The 18,908-nt window shown below is 47.1% G+C and overlaps 1 protein-coding gene across 1 annotated transcript in view; it reads left to right on the plus strand.

Moving 5' to 3' along the window:
* Positions 1–18,908, plus strand: part of LOC121287722 (espin-like protein) — a 76,912-nt gene that overhangs the window by 7,974 nt on the left and 50,030 nt on the right. Inside the window, exon 3 of the mRNA XM_041205623.1 lies at positions 18,255–18,441. Within this exon, the coding sequence (XP_041061557.1) occupies positions 18,255–18,441 (187 nt within the window). The remainder of the gene's footprint in view (positions 1–18,254; positions 18,442–18,908) is intronic.

Here is an 18,908-nt window from a genome sequence, read left to right on the forward strand (position 1 = left end):
TGATCAGGGACAGGAGGGTGTGACTGCAGGTGAGGCAGTTATGGACCCAGAAGGTAGAAGTGGAGGCGCCTTAGCCCCTGCAATTGTCCCAACAGGTTTGAAGTTCTTGTAACTTCTGTGGACAAGAGCAGGGACTGCAGGGAAGATGGGAAAACTGACTACGGCTCTGTGGTGGGAGTAAAAAGGAATGTAGTTGTGGGGGTCAATATAGTTAAGGGGATAGATACTGTCCGCTGCAGTCAAGAACACAAGTCCTGAAGACTGTGGTGCCTGCCTGGTGCCAGGTTTAAAGACACTTCTCAGGGCTGGAGAGGATCTTGGACTGGGAGGGAATGAATCCAGTTGTCATGGTCCATGTGGATACCAACAACATAGGTAGGGCTCAGAAAGACATTGAGAGAATGTGAGCAACTGGGAACTAAATTAAAAGCAGAACCACAAAGGTAATAATCTCTGGATTACTACCTGAGTAAATTGGCAAAGGGTAAGTAAGATCAGAGAGTTGAATGCATGGCTCAGAGACTGGTGTGGGAGAAATGGGTTATGATTCATGGGGCACTGGCACCAGCGCTTGGGGAACAGGTAGCTGTACTGATGGGATGGTGTTCACCTGAGCTGCGCTAGGACTAGTGTCCTGGTGAGTCATCACTTGGGCTGTGGAGAAGGCTTTAAACTAAATAGTGGTGGAGGGGGCGGGTGTTGGGAGGGAGGGCTCATATGAGGAGAGATTTGGAAAGCTGAAGAGAAAGGAAAAGGGTATAGTGTAGAGTAGCAATACAGGTAATGATAACCAGAGTGTGACAGGAAGTACGGAGCTTACAACCTTATGAGTACACCAGCAAATGAGGCCAGAGTAGGGAAAAATGGTAAAACAATGGAATTAAAGCCCCGTTATCTGAATGCTCACAGCATTTCTAGCAAGATGGATGATTTGATAGCACAAGTAGAAATAAATGAGTATGATATGGTGGCCATTACAGAGATATGGTTGCAAAGTGATCATAGCTGGGACCTGAATATTGCCAGATACTTGAAATTTGAGACAGGAAGAAAGGAAAAGGAGGTGGGGTAGCTCTGTTAATTGAGGATGAGATCAGCTCATTAGTGAGAAACGATCTTGGTTCATAGGATCAAAATGTAGAATTGGTTTGGAGCTTAGAAATAAAAAAAGAAAAAAAGTCACTAGTAGTTTACAGGCCCCCTGACAGTAGCTAGACAGAATATGAATCAAGAAGTAATGGGGCTTGTAAGAAAAAGGTGCCACAATAATCATGAGCGATTTTAATCTTAATATAGATTGGACAAATCAATTTGCAAAGGCAACCTGGAGGATGAGTTCATAGAGTGTATTCAGGACAGTTTTTTTTTTAGAACAATATGTTCTGGAACCAACTAAGGAACAGACTATTTTAGACCTGGTTATGTGTAATAAGACAGGATTAATCAATAACCTCATAGTTAAGGAACCTCACGATAGAATTTCACATTCAGTTTAAGGGTGAGAAATGTGCTCTGAAATGAGAATTTTAAACTTAAAGGCAATTTCAAGGATATGAGGACAGATTTGATCAAGGTAGAATATGAAAAATAGGTTAAAAGGTAGAGATGAAGTGGCAGACATTTAAGGAGATATTTCATAACTCTTAACAAAGATATATTCCATTGAGACAAAAATGCTCTACATGAAGGATGTAGTATCCCTAGCTAATTAAGGAAGTGAAGGACAGTATCAAATTAAAAGAAAAGACACACAATGCTGCAAAGGTTAATGGCAACCCAGAAGATTGGGAACATTTTAGAAACCAGGAAAGGGTGACTTAAAAAAGATGAAAGTGGAGTATGAGGGGAAACCCAACAAGAAATACTGACAGTAAGAGTTTCAACAAGTATGTAATAAGGAAGGGAGTAGCTAAAGTAAACATTAGTTCCTAAAAGGGTAAGACTGGGGAATTAGTAATGGGGGAAAAAAAGAAATGGCAGAGACTATTAACAAGTACTTTGTATCTGTCTTCACAGTAAGAAGACACTGAAAACATTCTAAGAATAATAGAAAATCTAGAGGCAAAATTGTCAGAGGAACTTAAAACAATCACAATCGTATACTAGGAAAACTAATGGCATTAAAGGCTGACAAACCCCCTGGACCTGATGGCATGCTTCCTAGAGTCACAAAAGAGATAGTGGATACATTGGTTGTGATCTTCCAAAATTCCCTAGATTCTGAAAATGTCCCAGAGGATTGGAAAACTGCAAATATAACACCGCTATTCAAGAAAGGAGGGAGACAGAAGGCAGGAAACTATAGCTTAACATCTGTCATTGAGAAAATGCTGACAATACAAAGATATTTAGAAAATAAGTTGTGAGGGGGATGCAAAGAGTCCGCAAAGGGACATAGACATAGGTGAGTGTGCAAAGATTTGACAGATGGAGTACAATGTGGGAAAATGTGAGGTTGTCCACTTTGACAAGAAGAATGGAAAAGCAGAATATTATTTAAATGGAGAGAAACTGCACAATTCTGCAGTACGGAGGGATTTGGATGTCCTTGCACATGAATTGTAAAAGGTTAGCATTGCAGGTATAGAAAGTAATAAAGAAGGTAAATTGAATGTTGGCCTTTATTGGAAGGGTGGGGGGGGAGTATAAAAGTAGTTCAGTCTTGTTACAATTGTACAGGGCATTGGTGAGACTGTACCTGGAGTAACATGTACAGTTCTGGTCTCCTTGCTTGAGAGATATACTTGCATTGGAACCAGTTCAGAGAAGTTTCACTAGATTGATTCCTGGGCTGAAGGAGTTGTCTTATTAGGAAAGGTTGAACAGGTTGGGGCTATACTCATTGAAGATTAGGAGAATGGGGGGGGTGATTTCACTGAAACCTATAAGCTATGGAGTTGCTTTGACAGGGAAGACACTGAGAAGATGTTTCCCCTCAAGGGGGGAATCTATAATTGGGGGCATGGTTTAAAAATAAGAGATCTCCCACTTGTAATGGATGTAAGGAGGAACTTCTTCTTTCAGAGGGTCATTTAGCTTTGGAATTCTCTCCCCTGGAGAGCAATAGAGCTGGGTTATTGAATATATTCAAGGCTGAGTTAGACAGATTTTTGATCTACAAGAGAGTCAAGGGCTATGGGGAGTAGGCAGGAAAGTGGAGTTAAGGCCACAATCAGGTCAGCCATGATCTTATTGAATGGCAGAGCAGACCTGGTGGCCAAGTGGCCCACTCCTGCTCTATTTCTTATGAACTTGCAGGGCAGCACTCCTTCAGTACTCCACTGGGGGTGTCAGACCAGATTATGAACTCGAGTCTCTGGAGTGGGACTTGAACATGCATGTCTTCTGACGTGAAGGCAAGAGTACCACCCAATGAGCCAAGGTTGGCATAATAGGGCCCTGTATGGATAATCATGGCTTCCCTTATTCACTGAGCAATGGAAATGGAGAGGGAACAGCATTCGATTCCATGATGGTCAGACAGACTGCATGTAAAGGTGAGAAATAGGCTGGGTCTCGTTGCTTGAGACAAGAGAAGATTGACAAGTGACCTGATATAGGTCGTCAAGGTTTTGAAAGGGTTTGTGTGGGTAAATGTAGAAAAGGTGTTTTCACTTGCAGGTGAGACCAGAATGAGGGGTGGTAAATATAAGGTACCACTAATAAATGCAGTATGGAATTCAAGAAGACCTTTGTTACCCAGAGAATAGTCAGAACATGGAACTTGCTGCCAGGGGAATGGCTGAGGTGAACACCAGAGATGCATTTAAGGGCAAACTAGATAAACACATGAAGGAGAAAGGAATAGGGGGATATGTTAATGGGGTTAGATAAAGAGCGGAGGGACAGGGGCTTGTGTGCTGCAAAATTGGTGTAATTCTATGTAACAAATCTGTTGAGGGCAACAGGGGAGGGTGAGTGAGAAGGGCTGCTGGTATCGAACTAGACATAGCAGAGCCACTCCTTTACTTTGCTGGGGGTCAAAGAGCATCATGTTGAGTGGTGAGAGAGTTAATAGTTGGAACCTGACCAGGGCCCCCCTGAGAAGCCTGGGCTGAAGCTGTGGGGCATTGTCAGTGTGTCCAGTCATTGAAGGGTTGCTTCCTGTCTCTGGAGCTTTGGGCCATCTCAATCCTTCACTTTTTGATACCATAAAGCCAGATAAATAAAGAGGTTTCCGAACCTGAAAAGATGCATGGCTTTGATTAAAGGATTTGCATTTCCATAGCACCTTTCACACCCTTAAATCGTTCCAAAGATCTGTATCCAATGATTTGCTTATCTTGTATTAATAACCACTTTAGTATTATAAGTAAATTATGGTGTCAATTCACACACAGCAAGCTCCCACAGAAACACATGGTTTTGCTGGTTTTGGATGAGGGTTGAACGCTGGCCAGGATACTGATGCCTGCTCTTCATTGAAATAACGCCATGGGATCTTTCGCATCTGCCTATGAAGGCATCTGAGCCTTGGTTTAACCTTTCACCCATGAGGAAGCATCTCTGACAATGCAGCACACCCTCAGTGCTGCACTGCAGCATCAGTTAGATTATGTGCCAAATCCTGAATTGGAAAGTATTAATATCTGAGTCCCTGAGATTATCTGGTCATTTTCACATTGCTGTTTGTGGGAGCTCCCAATGTGTAATCTGGCTGCTAGATTTGCTACATCACAACAATGCCTACACTTTAAAAGTACTTCATTCACTGTAAAGCACTTTGAGACAACCTATCGTTGTGTAAGACACAATATAAACCCATGCCTTTCTTTCTGACTTAGAGCTGAGCACTGGGGAGACCAAACGCGGACTGGGTGACCGCTTTGCAGAACATCTTTACTCAGTCCACAAGCATGACCCAGACATTCCTGTCTTTTGCCATTTCAATTCACCATTTTGTTCTCATGCTTACATTTCTGTCCTTGGCCTGCTACAGTATTCCAGTGAAGCCCAACACAAACTGAAGGAATAGCACCTTATCTTCGATTAGGCACTTGACAGCCTTCCGGACTTAGCATTGAGTTCAACAACTTCAGGCCATGAACTCTCTCCTCCATTTTGATCTTTTCCAATCCCCATCCTCCCCGTCCACTCCCACCCCTAAACTTGCCAGTCTGTATCTTGTTCTCATGTTTTGCTTAAGAAAGTGCTGACCCCTGTTCTGCTATTAACACATTCTGCTATCTTGCTTTCAGACAGGGCTGACCTTTATGTCGCTATTAACACCTATAATGATAGGTGTTTTTATCACTATCATTAACACTCTCTTTGTCTTGTGTTCATGACATCTTTGTCATTTAACCTCTCCTGAACTCCGGCCTATCCTTGGCCTTCTATTTTGCTCTACCTGCTCCACCTCCCCTTTTCAACAGCATAAAACCCATCAACTTTCTACCTCTCTTCAACTCCGAACAAGAGTCATACAGACTCAAAACGTTAACTCTGTTTCTCTCTCCACAGATGCTGCCAGACCTGCTGAGTTTTTGCAGCATTTTCTGTTTTTATTTTATGTTAGAAATGTGAGGGGGGGGTGCTGGTTTGACATGCTTGTGTTTAAGAATGAGTCTGCTTCTAATTTAACAATTTTACCTTAATTCTAATTTAGAAATTCAAGAGACAAAATTACTTTCTGTTCCAAAGAAATTAGTTGTTGGTTTTCCTCATCCTTTAAGATCAAGTCTGTGTTTTAGTGATAGGGAACCAGGGTTGTCCACAATGAGTTGGACCTGTTTCATGCATATTGGATTGGAGCTGCTTTGGATCAATATACATCTCCAAACCTTGTGTTAATGATAAATGGGTTCTAGTCAAATGCAGCTTTCCTTATTATTTTGACTTCAGAAGTACTTTGATAAGGTCAACTCTTGACCAAAGTCGCTGATGATTGCACAATGTTCAGCACCAATTATGACTCCTCAGATACTAAAGAAGTCCATGTCCAAATGCAGCAAGACCTGAACAATATCCAGGCTTGGGCTGACAAGTGGCAAGTAACATTCACACCACCCAAGTGCCAGGCAATGACCATCTCCATCAAGAGAGAATCCTCTTGATGTTCAATGGCATTACCATCACTGAATCCTTCAATATCAACATCCTGGGGGTTAACATTGACCAGAAACTGAACTGGACAAGTCATATAAATACTGTGGCTACAAAAGCAGGTCAGAGACTAGGAATCATGTGATGAGTAACTCACCTCCTCATTCTGCAAAGCCTGTCCACCAACTACACAAGGCACAAGTCAGGAGTGTGATGGAATACTCCCCGCTTGGCAGGATGAGTGCAGCTCCCATAACACTCAAGAAGCTTGACACTGTCCAGGACAAAGCAGACCGCTTGATTGGCACCACATCCACAAACATGCACTCCCTCCACCACTGACCTACAGTAGCAGCAGTGTGTGTATCATCTACAAGATGCACTGCAGGAATTCACCAAAGCTCCTTCGACAGTACCTTCCAAACCCATGACCACTACCACCTAGAAGGACAAGGACCACAGAACCCTTGCTGCCTGGAATTTTCCCTCCAAGTCACTCATCATCCTGACTTGGAAATATATTGCTGTTCCTTCACTGTCGCTGGGTCAAAATCCTGGAACTCCCTTCCTAACAGCACTGTGGGTGTACCTACACCACATGGACTGCAGCGGTTCAAGAAGGCAGCTCACCACCACCTTCTTAAGGGCAACTAGGGATGGGCAATAAATGCTGGCCCAGCCAGTGAAGTCCACATCCCGTGAATGAATAAAAAAAAATATGGGCCCAAAGCCCATCAGAGATCAAACCACTCCTGTCTGCCTCTGATCAGATGGAAAACTAGTCACTTACTTTGAAACAGCTCCAACTTCTGATGGAGGATCCTGCAGATCTCCCTCACCGCAGGAATCCTCGCAGAGAGCAGCGAAGAGAATCGGCGCAGAACCCACGCCCCCTTTGTACAGCACTAGCTGCTGCTGCTGCATTCTAGTAAGTGTTTAGAGGTTCCCAAGCCTCTCAGTGTGTTGGTGAGGGTGTTGGTGAGGGAGAGGTGTGAGGGAGAAGTGTGAGGGTGTTAGTGAAGGTGAAAGTGAGGGTTGGAATGAGGGTGGGTGTGTCAGGGTGAGGGTGTGAGAGTGTGGTTGAGTAGGTGTGTAAGGAAAGCGGGTATGGTGTCAGCTGAGTTGGGTAGTAGGTTGTGAGGTGGCTAAGTGGGTAGATGGGTCGGGAGGTGGCCAGGTCTGGCTGGGAGTAATTGTCCGGTCAGAGCCTAGTCAGATCGGGTCAGGGGAGTCAGTAGGGTGGGGAGTCGGAGGGGGGAGTCGGGTTGTGGTGTCTAGAGATGTCAAGTTGGGAATCGGGGGTGTGTTGGGGGTGGGGGTTAGTCAGGTTGGGTGGTGAGAGTCTGAGGTTTGGGGATTAGAGCCAAGGGGTTGAGGGGGGAGATTTGGGGGTGGTGGTGGTATAGTTGTATAGTTACCCAGGAAATAGATTAAGATTTTTCTGTCTAACATTTCCTGGGTAACTATCCAGGTAAGTAAACAGGAACCGTCGATGTCTCCGACTCTAACTCAGGGAGCAGGGCAATTGCCCCTCAGAATTGCACTGGGACTTCTTCAGGGTCCCAAGGTGCATCTTGGGAGATATGCCCAGTCTCTGACGATCCAGAGTCTGGAAGATCTGGGCCAAGGAGCCACGGGACACGTAGCAGAATGGATAGCATGCTGGCTACAAAACAGTAAACAGAGGATTGGGTTAAAGGTAGTTAGAGCGTATGAGAAAATGGGCCTTTCACTAAACACCCTGAAAACTAAGATCCTCTTCCAACCAGCTCCCACACCAAAACACCTCCCCCTGTCAATCAAAATCAATGGTAAGGCCCTGGAAATGGTGGACCATTTTCCATATCTTGGAAACCTCCTCTCAACGAAGACAGAGATGATGAAATTCAATATCATCTCCAATGTGCCAGCTCAGCCTCCAGCCAACTGAGCAAAAGAGTATTTGAAGACCCGGGTCTCAAACCCAAGACTAACGTCATGGTTTACTGGGCAGCAGTAAACCCTATGCTCCAAATGCTTCTGAGACTTGGACAACTTAGCAGGCACTTCAAAGCACTGGAGAAGCACCAGCCTTCACAAGATCGTCCAAACCCAGTGGCAAGAAAGGCGGTCTAACAGTGGGGTCTTCTCCAAGTGAACATTCTCAGCATCAGGATGATAATTACTCAAACCCAGTTCCACTGTGCAGGGCATGTTGTTCGTATGCCTGACACCAGGCTCCCAAAGCAACTGTTGTACTTGGAACTCAGTCATGCCAGGAGACTCCCAGGAGCACAGTGTAAACACTTTTGGGATATCCTCAAAACATCCCTGAAGAGGTCAATAACCGGCCGACCCATGGGAGTCTCTGCCTTGTGACCAGCCAAAATGGAGCACCAGATGCATTGAGGGACTTCATCAGGAGCACACAGAGGCAAAGTTGGGGTACCAGAGGGAGCGTGCAAACCTCCAAACACCTCTCCTATCAACCCTTCAAGCACACTCCCACCTGCCCCACATCTGGCAAGGTCTGTAGAGCAGGCATTAGACTTATCAGCCATCTCAAATCCCATCAAACCAGGGTAGAAGCAAGTCGACCTTGATCCCAGGGGACTGCCCAAGACCAAGAAGAGTTACCGCACTCAAACTGTCAAAAGATGGGAAATGGTGATCCACGAGTGTCAGTGCTGGGGGGGCCACTATTGCCCAGTATTTACATAAACAATTTGAAAGTTTCAAAATTTACAGATGGAGGTTAAGATGAGGGAAACTGCAACAAAATGTGGGAAGATAATAAACTTGCAGAATAAGTGTGTAATTGGCAAACGCATTTCAATGTGGATAATTGTGCACTGCTGCATTGTAGTAGGAAGAATGAGAGATCACTTGCTGCTTGGAAAGGAAGTGTCTGAGAGTAGCAGATTGATGGAGAGATACAGATACACAAATCATTTAAAAGTAGTGACAGGAGTTAACAAAAAATTGCAAAATGTGAAAACCAGGCTGTGGCATTCGGGAATAGAAATGCAAAGCAGAAAAATTCTATTAAGCTTGGGTAGAGCCTTGGATAGATCACACTTGGAGTACTGTGAACAGTTCTGGTCTCCATATTATCAAGAGGATATAGGGACACTGGAGAAGGTCAAAAGAGGTTTACAAGGATGATATTAGAAGTGAGAAAAGGTTGACCAGGCTGAGGCTCTTTTTTTTAGTAAAGAGAAGACTGAGGAGTGACCTGATAGTGGCCCTTAAGGTCTTTGTGAGAGGGTTTGATGGGGTAGATATGGAGAAGATGTTTCCACTTGTGGAGATAGACTGAAACTGGGGCCAATAATGTAAGATAGCCACTAATAAATCCAATGTGGAATTCAGGAGAATCGACTCTACCCAGCGAGTGGTGAAAGTGTGGAACTCACTCTCACAAGTAGTTGAGGCTAATAGTGCAGATGCATTCAAGGGGAAGCTAGATGAACACATGAAGGTAGTAAAAGGAATACAAAATTATATGGATGGGAGGAGGCTGACATGGAGCATAGACACCAGCATAAATCAAGCTTCTTTTTTACACTGTACATTCCATGTGAAAATCTAAGCCACAATTTTGATGGTAACCACGATTGAGCTCTTTCCATGGTACTTACTGCCATCTGGTGGCAGCATCCATGTTAGCAGGCACTCCCATTTCCTGTTATTGTATCTACTATTTTCCCATACATTGGCCCAAATCTTCCGGTCTCTGGATCTTTGGCAATGGGACATAAGTTGGGGGGAGCACGTCAGGACACTGCAGAGTTCCTGGTGCTAGAAATACATGGAAATTGCCTGGGAAGTTTCGAACTTCTGATGGGCTGATTCTCTGCTGCCAGGGACGCTCCGCAAATGTCTGAGTCTGAGCTCAAGGCGGAGGCTTGTGCCAAGTATATGGGACTTAAACAAAAACAGAATTACCTGGAAAAACTCAGCAGGTCTGGCAGCATCGGCGGAGAAGAAAAGAGTTGACGTTTCGAGTCCTCATGACCCTTCGACAGAACTTGCGTTCGAGTCCAAGAAAGAGTTGAAATATAAGCTGGTTTAAGGTGTGTGTGTGAGGGGCGGAGTTTTTTTGTTTTTATATATGGGACTTACCTGTATTCTTATCCAGGAAATTTTACACAGTTTGATAGCTGGCCTAACAGCTGTATAACTCAACTTGGCACTCCCACCAACCACCCCCCTCCCATGACCGGACCCGACGACTCCCTTCTGACTACCAGGCCACTCTCCTGACCCACCTACCCATCTCACCTGCCTACCTACTTTACCCATCTTACCCACGTTCATTCATCCACACTTATTCGTTATAAGACTTGAGACCTTGAAAAGCTTACCTGACTGCAGTAAATCCTCACTTAAAACTGTGCTTATGGTGCTGAAAGTAGCGGTTTTTTGTGGAACAAATGTCTAACTGTCATTAGGTTTCCTAGGACCTTCCTTAACAGAAAAATAAAATATTAAAACATTATATACTGTAAGTTGAAATATTTTACATTGCTAAATTCCTACACTAGTAAGTGAAGTCACTTTTAAAATAAAATAAGTTAAAAAATATAAAAGAAAAATGTAACTTTCTACTGACCGTGCCTCCTGCTCGTTGTGGACCCCATTCCCTGGTCTTCCTGGTCACTCCAGACCATCCCCCTCCCCAATATTGAGTTAATCAATTTTAGATTGTGAACTCTCTCCTCCCTCCCCACCCCCTTTCCGATCCCGCCCCCCTCCGTTTTTTTCCAATAATTTATATAGATTTTTCTTTTCCCACCTATTTCCATTATTTTTAAATGTATTTCCATCCATTGTTTTATCTCTACCTTTTAGCCTATTTCAATTCCTTCCCCCCACCCCCACTAGGGCTATCTGTACCTTGCTTGTCCTGCTTTCTACTCTTAATTAGCACATTCCTCAGATAATATCACCTTCAACACCTCTTTGTCCTTTTGTCTGTGACATCTTTTGGTTATCTCCATCTATCAGTGGCCCTCTATCCAGGTCTACTTGTCCCAACCCCTCCCCCCCACCTTAAACCAGCTTATATTTCACCTCTCTTCTATTTTTACTTAGTTCTGTTGAAGGGTCATACGGACTCAAAACGTTAACTGTGTTCCTCTCTGCAGATGCTGCCAGACCTGCTGAGTTTTTCCAGGTATTTTTATTTTTATTTTTGTTTTGGATTTCCAGCATCTGCAGTTTTTTGCTTTCCCCTCCCCAATCCTCTGAGTTGTGGTCTCTCCCTCCTCCCCGACCCACCTTCTCACCGAACGTCCCGCCCTCTGACTCACCCTCTCACTGCTTCCCTCTCCTGGGCTCCTGATCCCTTTCAAGATCCAGATCCGATTCGAAGCTGCTACAATCCATGTTGTTTTCTTTGTTAAATGCTCCTGCTTGCTGCTTCCCTCCCCGAGCCCTCTCACTGTGAGTGAGGGCACGGGAAAAGAGCAGTGAGGCAGGAGCAGCCCCGACAGTCGTTTTTAAAAAAAAACCATAGATTGTAGCCAGCCCCAGCTTGGCACTTCTGCATCGTTCACAACATCGGAGCTTTGGCTTCAGTTCGGGTCTGGATCTTGAATGGGAACCCAAATCCTGGAAAGCAAGCGGTGAGAGGTCGAGTCATGGAGCGGGAGGTTTGGCATGAGGGTGGGTCAGGGAGGAGAAGAGGCTGCAACTTGGAGGTAAGATGGGGGAGGAGGAGCCGCAACTTAGGGAGCGGGGAGATCCCATTCTGAGCTGGTGCCAATTGAGAAATGACTTTAAAACGAATCTCGCAATGCTCAGCGAGATTACAGACCCCATTAACTTATTAAGGTTACAGCGAGGGCCATGTTAAATAAGGACTGACTGTACGGCAGTTACTGTTGTAAAATGCAGGTGTTCCTCTTTCCCCTCACTCTCCTACACTCACTGAACTTACCCTGCAAATCTACACTGCCCATTTCTGCTTTAGCCAGGATTGGAAGATTCCAGGAGAAATGGGCAGCATCATCGGGTCGGACAAGGCTTTGTGATCAGCAACAAAGCTGATCGAAGGCATCTTCACTATGGTCTTGATTCAATTTCTATCTCTTTCTGTCAATGGTTCTGTCTGTTTGCCTGTCTGTTAAGGTACCAGTTTGCACTGATTGTGTAAATAACCAAACACCACTATCAACATCATTAAGACATTGGTGCCAAAGCAAAATACTGTGGATGCTGGAAATACTCAGCAGGTCAGGCAGCATCGATGCAGAGAGGATCAAAGGTAACGGGTGGAATTGTCCCAGATTTGCACTAAGTGCGGTAGCGGGCAGGTAAAATGACGTTCTAGCTGCTGGCCGCAATGGTGGCTTTTCATGCCGTATCATCCCAAACCTGCTGCATTAACTATCCATTCCCGGGAAACATGCCGTTTCCATGGTGTGCAGGCTCTCATTCACTCGCCACCTCACCACCTCGCTGCTTCACGCCGGGCGCCATGTTTAAAGGCCAGCTGCGCGCATACCTCTCAGTGCCTCCAGCCCAGGACTGCTGCACAGAAGACATGGCCCTGAAAGGCAAAAAGACTGAAGCCCCCAGGGTCAATGACATGTCCCTCGAGCGCCTTTTGGAGTCTCACTGTGATGCCCTCTACCCCCACTCTGGCCGCAGGACGGGCAGCGACCTCACTCATCCAGTTTGGGAGGCGGTGGCCGTGGTGGTCAGCGCCAATGCCCTGCAAAGGAGGACAGCCACCCAGTGCCGCTACAGGATGAATGGTCTCATCCATTCTGCCAGGGTGGGTCACTCTTCTCATCACTCTCAACTCACACACTCACAAACCCATCACATGTCCACAGGGATCCCACACCTCAAGGGACAACACCTCTAACTCTCACACACACCCTCACATCTCCATCAGGCTCATATCCTCTCGAGCTCACATCCTCATCCTGTCCATGGCTCCGCTCACCACACAAACATTCCACACGGTGTCATGTGTCCTACTCACACTCTCTCCATCTGTTTACATGCAGGAGAAGCTGGCTCACAACAGCAGGGAGAGGTCCCAGACGGGGGTGGAGTGGCCCACATTAGGCCTCTCGCTCACTTTAAGGGTGTGCCATCAGGCTGACTGGTGGACAGGGCGTAGCAGTCAGTGGGCTGCCTCCACCTCTGCTGTGGATGTCTGGGGAGCACCAAGATGTGGCAGCAGGGTTAGGAAAGTTAAAAAGATGGAGTTGCACAGCCTGGGCACGGGTGTTAATCACTTGTACAAAATCTGCACTATTGTCAGTAAACTCCCAAGAATGTCTCCCTGCCTATGGCTCCTTGTTCTGATGAGCAGTGTTTGTGTCACTCAGATGTGAAACCTTTCTGCACAAGATAAAGGCAGGTGTCTCAGTCCAGGATCTCTTCCTGTGCTTTGTGCAGCCTTCAGACCAAAGTGATAGTCTGGCCTCATACTCCCTGAACATATTAGTGATGCCTGCACCTCGATGGTGCTTGTCATTGCTGCCAGAATGTCGTGGGCAGGCGTCACAGAATTCTCTTTGTGTCATCTCAGCATCTTTAAGGTGGGGCTGGCCCCCATCTCTTCAGCATCTGTGACCAGTGACGCTGTGCTACTGAAGGGCTCAGGTGTTGAAGGTGGACAAAGGTTCAGATGCATTTAAAGTTTCACGGCTGTGTCTCTATGATATGACCCTGATCACAGACGCAAGCGAGCTGCCTTCGGCCAGACAGGAGTCAGACATTCTCAGATGTAACGTGAGGATCGATGGTGTCTCCTCACTGCATGTCGTCATCATCCTCCACAAATCTAGCAGCTATGAGAGCCGCCTGTTGCGCCTGTCTTGCCTGGCCATGCAAGGGCCTGATCACCGTCATCCTCACATTCGAGGACCTCCTCATCTTCATCTCTTTTGATGTCCTCCTCAGCCAATACCTCTCCCCATTGTAGCGCCAGGTTGTAAAGAGCACAGCAGATGACGATGATGCATGACACCTGCTGTGGACTATATTACAGGGCTCCACCAGTCCGGTCCAGGCACTGGAACCACATTTTCAGCATCCCGATGGTTTGCTCCACCAAGTTGCAAGTTGCAGCATGAGCCTCATTATAGAGTCGCTCTGCTGCAGTCTGAGGCTGCCGCACGGGTGTCATCAGCTTGGCCAGAGGAGCCAACCCTGCAGCCTCCGTGGACCCAGGAAGAGGTCAGGGATCTGAGACCTACTGAGAATGTAGGAGTCATGGACACTCCCTGGGAACCGTGCGCAGACCTGTAGGATGTGTTTGTGGTGGTCGCACACCAGCTGCATATTCAGTGAGTGGAAGCCCTTGCGGTTGATGTAGGTGACTGCTTGTTGCTATGGAGATCTGAGCGCCATGTGAGTGCAGTTGATGACACCCTGCACCTGTGGGAAACCCGAGATCTGCACAAATCCCAGTGCTCTAACTTCCTGACTTTCCTGTTCCTGGGTGATATGGACCATGTTGTGTGCCTTCATGAAGACAGCATCCATGATCTCATGAATGACTTGTAGGTGGAGGCTTGTGAAATCCACAGAGGTCACCTGTGGAGCCCTGAAAGGAACCACTGGCAGAGAAATTGAGCACTGCCACTTGAAGCGGATGCCCTCCATGTCCCCGTGGCATCAAATCCTGTAGCAGGGGCAGATGTGACCGACCAGCTCCCTAGACATGGGCAACCTTTGGTGACACTGGTTTTCAGTCATCTGAGGAATGAAAGACTGTCCATTGACCCAAGTCTAGCTAGGCATCTTAATGCATCCCGCAGAGTGCTGGCCACCACTTGGATGGCCAGAGATTAGTGAGCTGCATGGCTGCCTGAAACCTCTCCACCTCCATCCCACTGCACCAGATCGATTGGCAGCAGCTTTGTCCACTGGACTACATGCTGTGCTCTCAACTCAGGCTCAGGCATTCTCCTAACCCACACTGCAAGGCTGCACTGTTAGCTTGAACCATGGGGGAGACTGGACCAAACCGGGATGTAGACATTGCAAGGGGCTGTGAGCACCTCCATCAGTGACTGCTCCATGGCCAGCTTTAGCAAGGAGGTTGTACAACCTGCCAGTCATCCGATTGTTCTGCCGTCCACTAAAACACTCATTAATTTTCAGTCTGTGCCAAAGGGGTGAAAAGCTCTGGAGCACTTGGTGGCATTTTGATGCCTCTGCGTTACTTGAATGGGCAGATAAGCTAGAGGCCTGACTCTGAGCATGTCAATGCTGTCTCAGCTGCAGCGAAATAGCCGCTTCCCTCCTCCCCCCCCCACCACCACCACCACCACCAACCACCGCCCCCCCCCCCCCCCCCCCCCCCCCACCCCACGGCATGTGCTTGTGCATTACCATCAATCAGAAGGCAACCCTTGGCCCTCACCAACTCGCCTCAACTGCAGGGAGCCTTTGCCCTTTGCCCTTGCTCCCACCACCACCCCTCCCGCCCATAACTCGCCCCAGCCGTAGGGCAGCCCTGTCAGCCAGCCGGAGAAAAGCGACTTGCCTATGCCCTCACTTGAATGCGCGGTGCCTCAGCCTTGAGGTCCAACAGGTGACCCTCGCGAGCCCTGTGCAATGTTGCTGTGCACTCACCTCCGAGTTCCCCTCGAAGTGCAGCCTGCCAGGTGCACGCCTTATAAATGCCATTGTGAAACACATCGGTGTGAAATCACGCCAACGTGCTTGGATGATCCAGTGGTATGATTCCGGCGAGCTGAGCTTATAATGATATGCAGATGTATTACAACGAGGTTCCTGCATCCAGCGGCCATTGACGGGCAGAGTGGATGGTTACAAACATTTTTCACGATGGTGTGAAACTGATTTTTGGCCTTCACTCCATATTGTCCACTCATGGCCGCTGCGAGCCTGACGCCAGTGGGCACAGACAATTCTGCCCCTTGGCTTCCTACTCTTTACCAATGAAGCTGAATGGAAGCTCGAGAAACATCTTTCATTTGGGCACTTTACAACTGTCCAGACTGGACATCGAGTTCAACCATTTCTGATCATAACCTCTGACTCTATATTTTTGGGCAGCAGCTGCTAGTAATGTTACTGCTTTACCATTTATACTGACTCTCGGCCTATCTTTTGTTTCTTCTCCCAATACCATCTCCTTTTGCTTTCACCATCATCCCTTTTCTTATTTAATCTCTCCTGCCCTCCACACCTTCCCTTTTGTGCTTTTCTCCTCTCACTCTTTTCCTGCCTCTGAACTTGCTTAAAACCTGTGACGTTCCTAATGTTTCTCAGCTCTGACAGTCCATTGACCTGAAATGTTAACATTGTCCTTCCATAGGTGCTGCAAATTCCTGATTATCTCAAGTGTTTTCTGTTTTTATTTTAGCATTGGCACATGGTACAGCCTCGGGCAGCTTATATAGTTTCCAGATCTGTGATATGGGTGTGATTGAGAAAGAGTCTGATCCACTGTGAATCTGTGCAATCAGAGATATTTTTGAATTTGAGCCAGCGGCATTCTTATGGTGAAGTCTTCCTTGAAGTATTTGTAAAATATTTATTTTGGCTGCTCTTTGTGAATGAGGAGGTAGCTGAGTTCTGGGATAGAATGAAGCTTCAAAGTTCAACCCACATTATGCCAGATTTGGGGGCATTCTTCATTAAATGTGGGACAGTGTGTGTTGTATTATTCCTTTAAGGGATAGCAGCATGCCATCACCAGAAGGGAAGTTTGTCATGTGATCAATTCTTAGTTTCATTTTGGCACAGAGCAGAGAACACACACACACACAGCCCTGCTACTCATCTCTTAAAGCTTTCTATCTATGCATATCTGTTCTCATGTGTCTAGTTTAAATAAGTGAAACCACAATGTGTTTACCCAATCCCTTATAAGTGATCGGTGTCTTTGTCATTATAAAAACACAACAGTGTGCACTGACTCTCTCTGTGGTACAGGTTCCACAGGCACGGACTCTCTCTGTGGTACAGGTTCCACAGGCACGGACTCTCTCTGTGGTACAGGTTCCACAGGCACGGACTCTCTCTGTGGTACAGGTTCCACAGGCACGGACTCTCTCTGTGGTACAGGTTCCACAGGCACTGACTCTCTCTGTGGTACAGGTTCTACAGGCACTGACTCTCTCTGGAGTACAGGTTCCACAGGCACTGATTCTCTCTGGAGTACAGGTTCCACAGGCACTGATTCTCTCTGGAGTACAGGTTCCACAGGCACTGACTCTCTCTGGAGTACAGGTTCCACAGGCACTGACTCTCTCTGGAGTACAGGTTCCACAGGCACTGACTCTCTCTGGAGTACAGGTTCCACAGGCACTGACTCTCTCTGGAGTACAGGTTCCACAGGCACTGACTCTCTCTGGAGTACAGGTTCCACAGGCACTGACTCTCTCTGGAGTACAGGTTCCACAGGCACTGACTCTCTCTGGAGTACAGGTTCCACAGGCACTGACTCTCTCTGGAGTACAGGTTCCACAGGCACTGACTGTCTCTGGAGTACAGGTTCCACAGGCACTGACTGTCTCTGGAGTACAGGTTCCACAGGCACTGACTCTCTCTGGAGTACAGGTTCCACAGGCACTGACTCTCTCTGGAGTACAGGTTCCACAGGCACTGACTCTCTCTGGAGTACAGGTTCCACCGGCACTGACTCTCTCTGGAGTACAGGTTCCACCGGCACTGCATCTCTCTGGGGGACAAATTACACAGGCACTGACTCTCTCTCTCTCTCTCTCTCTGTGGGACAAATTACACAGGCACTGACTCTATCTCTCTCTCTCTCTCTGTGGTACAGGTTCAACAGGCACTGACTCTCTCTGTGTGCAGGTTCCACAGGCACTGACTCTTGGTGCTACGGGTTCCACAGGAATGGGATGGTGGGAGGTGCGGTGTGGAAAGGGTGGGTGTTGGGTTGTGGGTTGGAGTGCAGAGTTGGAGCATTGGTCACAAACGTGCTGATTGTTTTCACCCGATGTCCAGCTGACGTGATCAAATTGTGTTCAGGAAGGTGAGTCCTGGCCCAGGGCAATCGGAACACCCTGACTGATTTCCCACCTGATACCAGTAAACTCAGTGCAGGCCTAACCCCAGATGCACACCAGGCAGTGGCTCCCACTGACACACTAGGGAGCTGTCTTCTGTTTCTAACTTGTAGCAATTTAACTGCTGTTCCCAGCTGTTACTTGAAACCTGCTCTATGATTTGTACTGAAGTCGTTTTTTGCCCCTTCTCCCTAGGGCCCTGGATAAACAGACCCAGAATGGTGCTACCCCTCTTTACCTGGCCTGTCAGGCAGGTCATCTTCACATAGTGGAATTCCTGGTGAAGGACTGTACGGCCAACTTGAATCTTCGCGCACACGATGGTATGACCGTTCTCCATGCGGCAGCACAGATGGGGCATTGTGCTCTGGTGGTGTGGCTGGTAAGTCACTGTCATCCCTGGAGCTCCAACCATTTATTTCAGGGCCATTGCTCCCTGGGACGGAGGGTGAGGGGGTGGGTGTGGCTGGATTGCTCCTTGGGATGGGGGTGGCTGTTCACTCCCTGGGATGGAGTGGCAGTGGAGGGTCGCCTCCTGGGACAGTGATATTGGGCAAGGGGCTGGTGGGTTGTGGTGTGTGTGTGTGCGTGAGTGAATGAATGAATGTATGTGTGTAATTCTTTACCTGCCAGCTCCCTGTTTCACTGACTGTATGTGTTATTTTATTTATTTATTGTTTTATTCATTCATGGGATGTGGACATCACTGGCTGGGCCAGCATTTATTGCCCATCCGAGTTGCCCTTGAGAAGGTGGTGGTGGACTAATGTTAAACCAGTTCCCTCACACAGTCAGGTTCAGTAACCACTCCTAAGTTACCATGCCATACTGACTTCCAGAAACTCTCCA

Source organism: Carcharodon carcharias, chromosome 2, assembly GCF_017639515.1.
Source record: "Carcharodon carcharias isolate sCarCar2 chromosome 2, sCarCar2.pri, whole genome shotgun sequence".
In the NCBI taxonomy this organism is placed as follows: Eukaryota; Metazoa; Chordata; class Chondrichthyes; order Lamniformes; family Lamnidae; genus Carcharodon; species Carcharodon carcharias.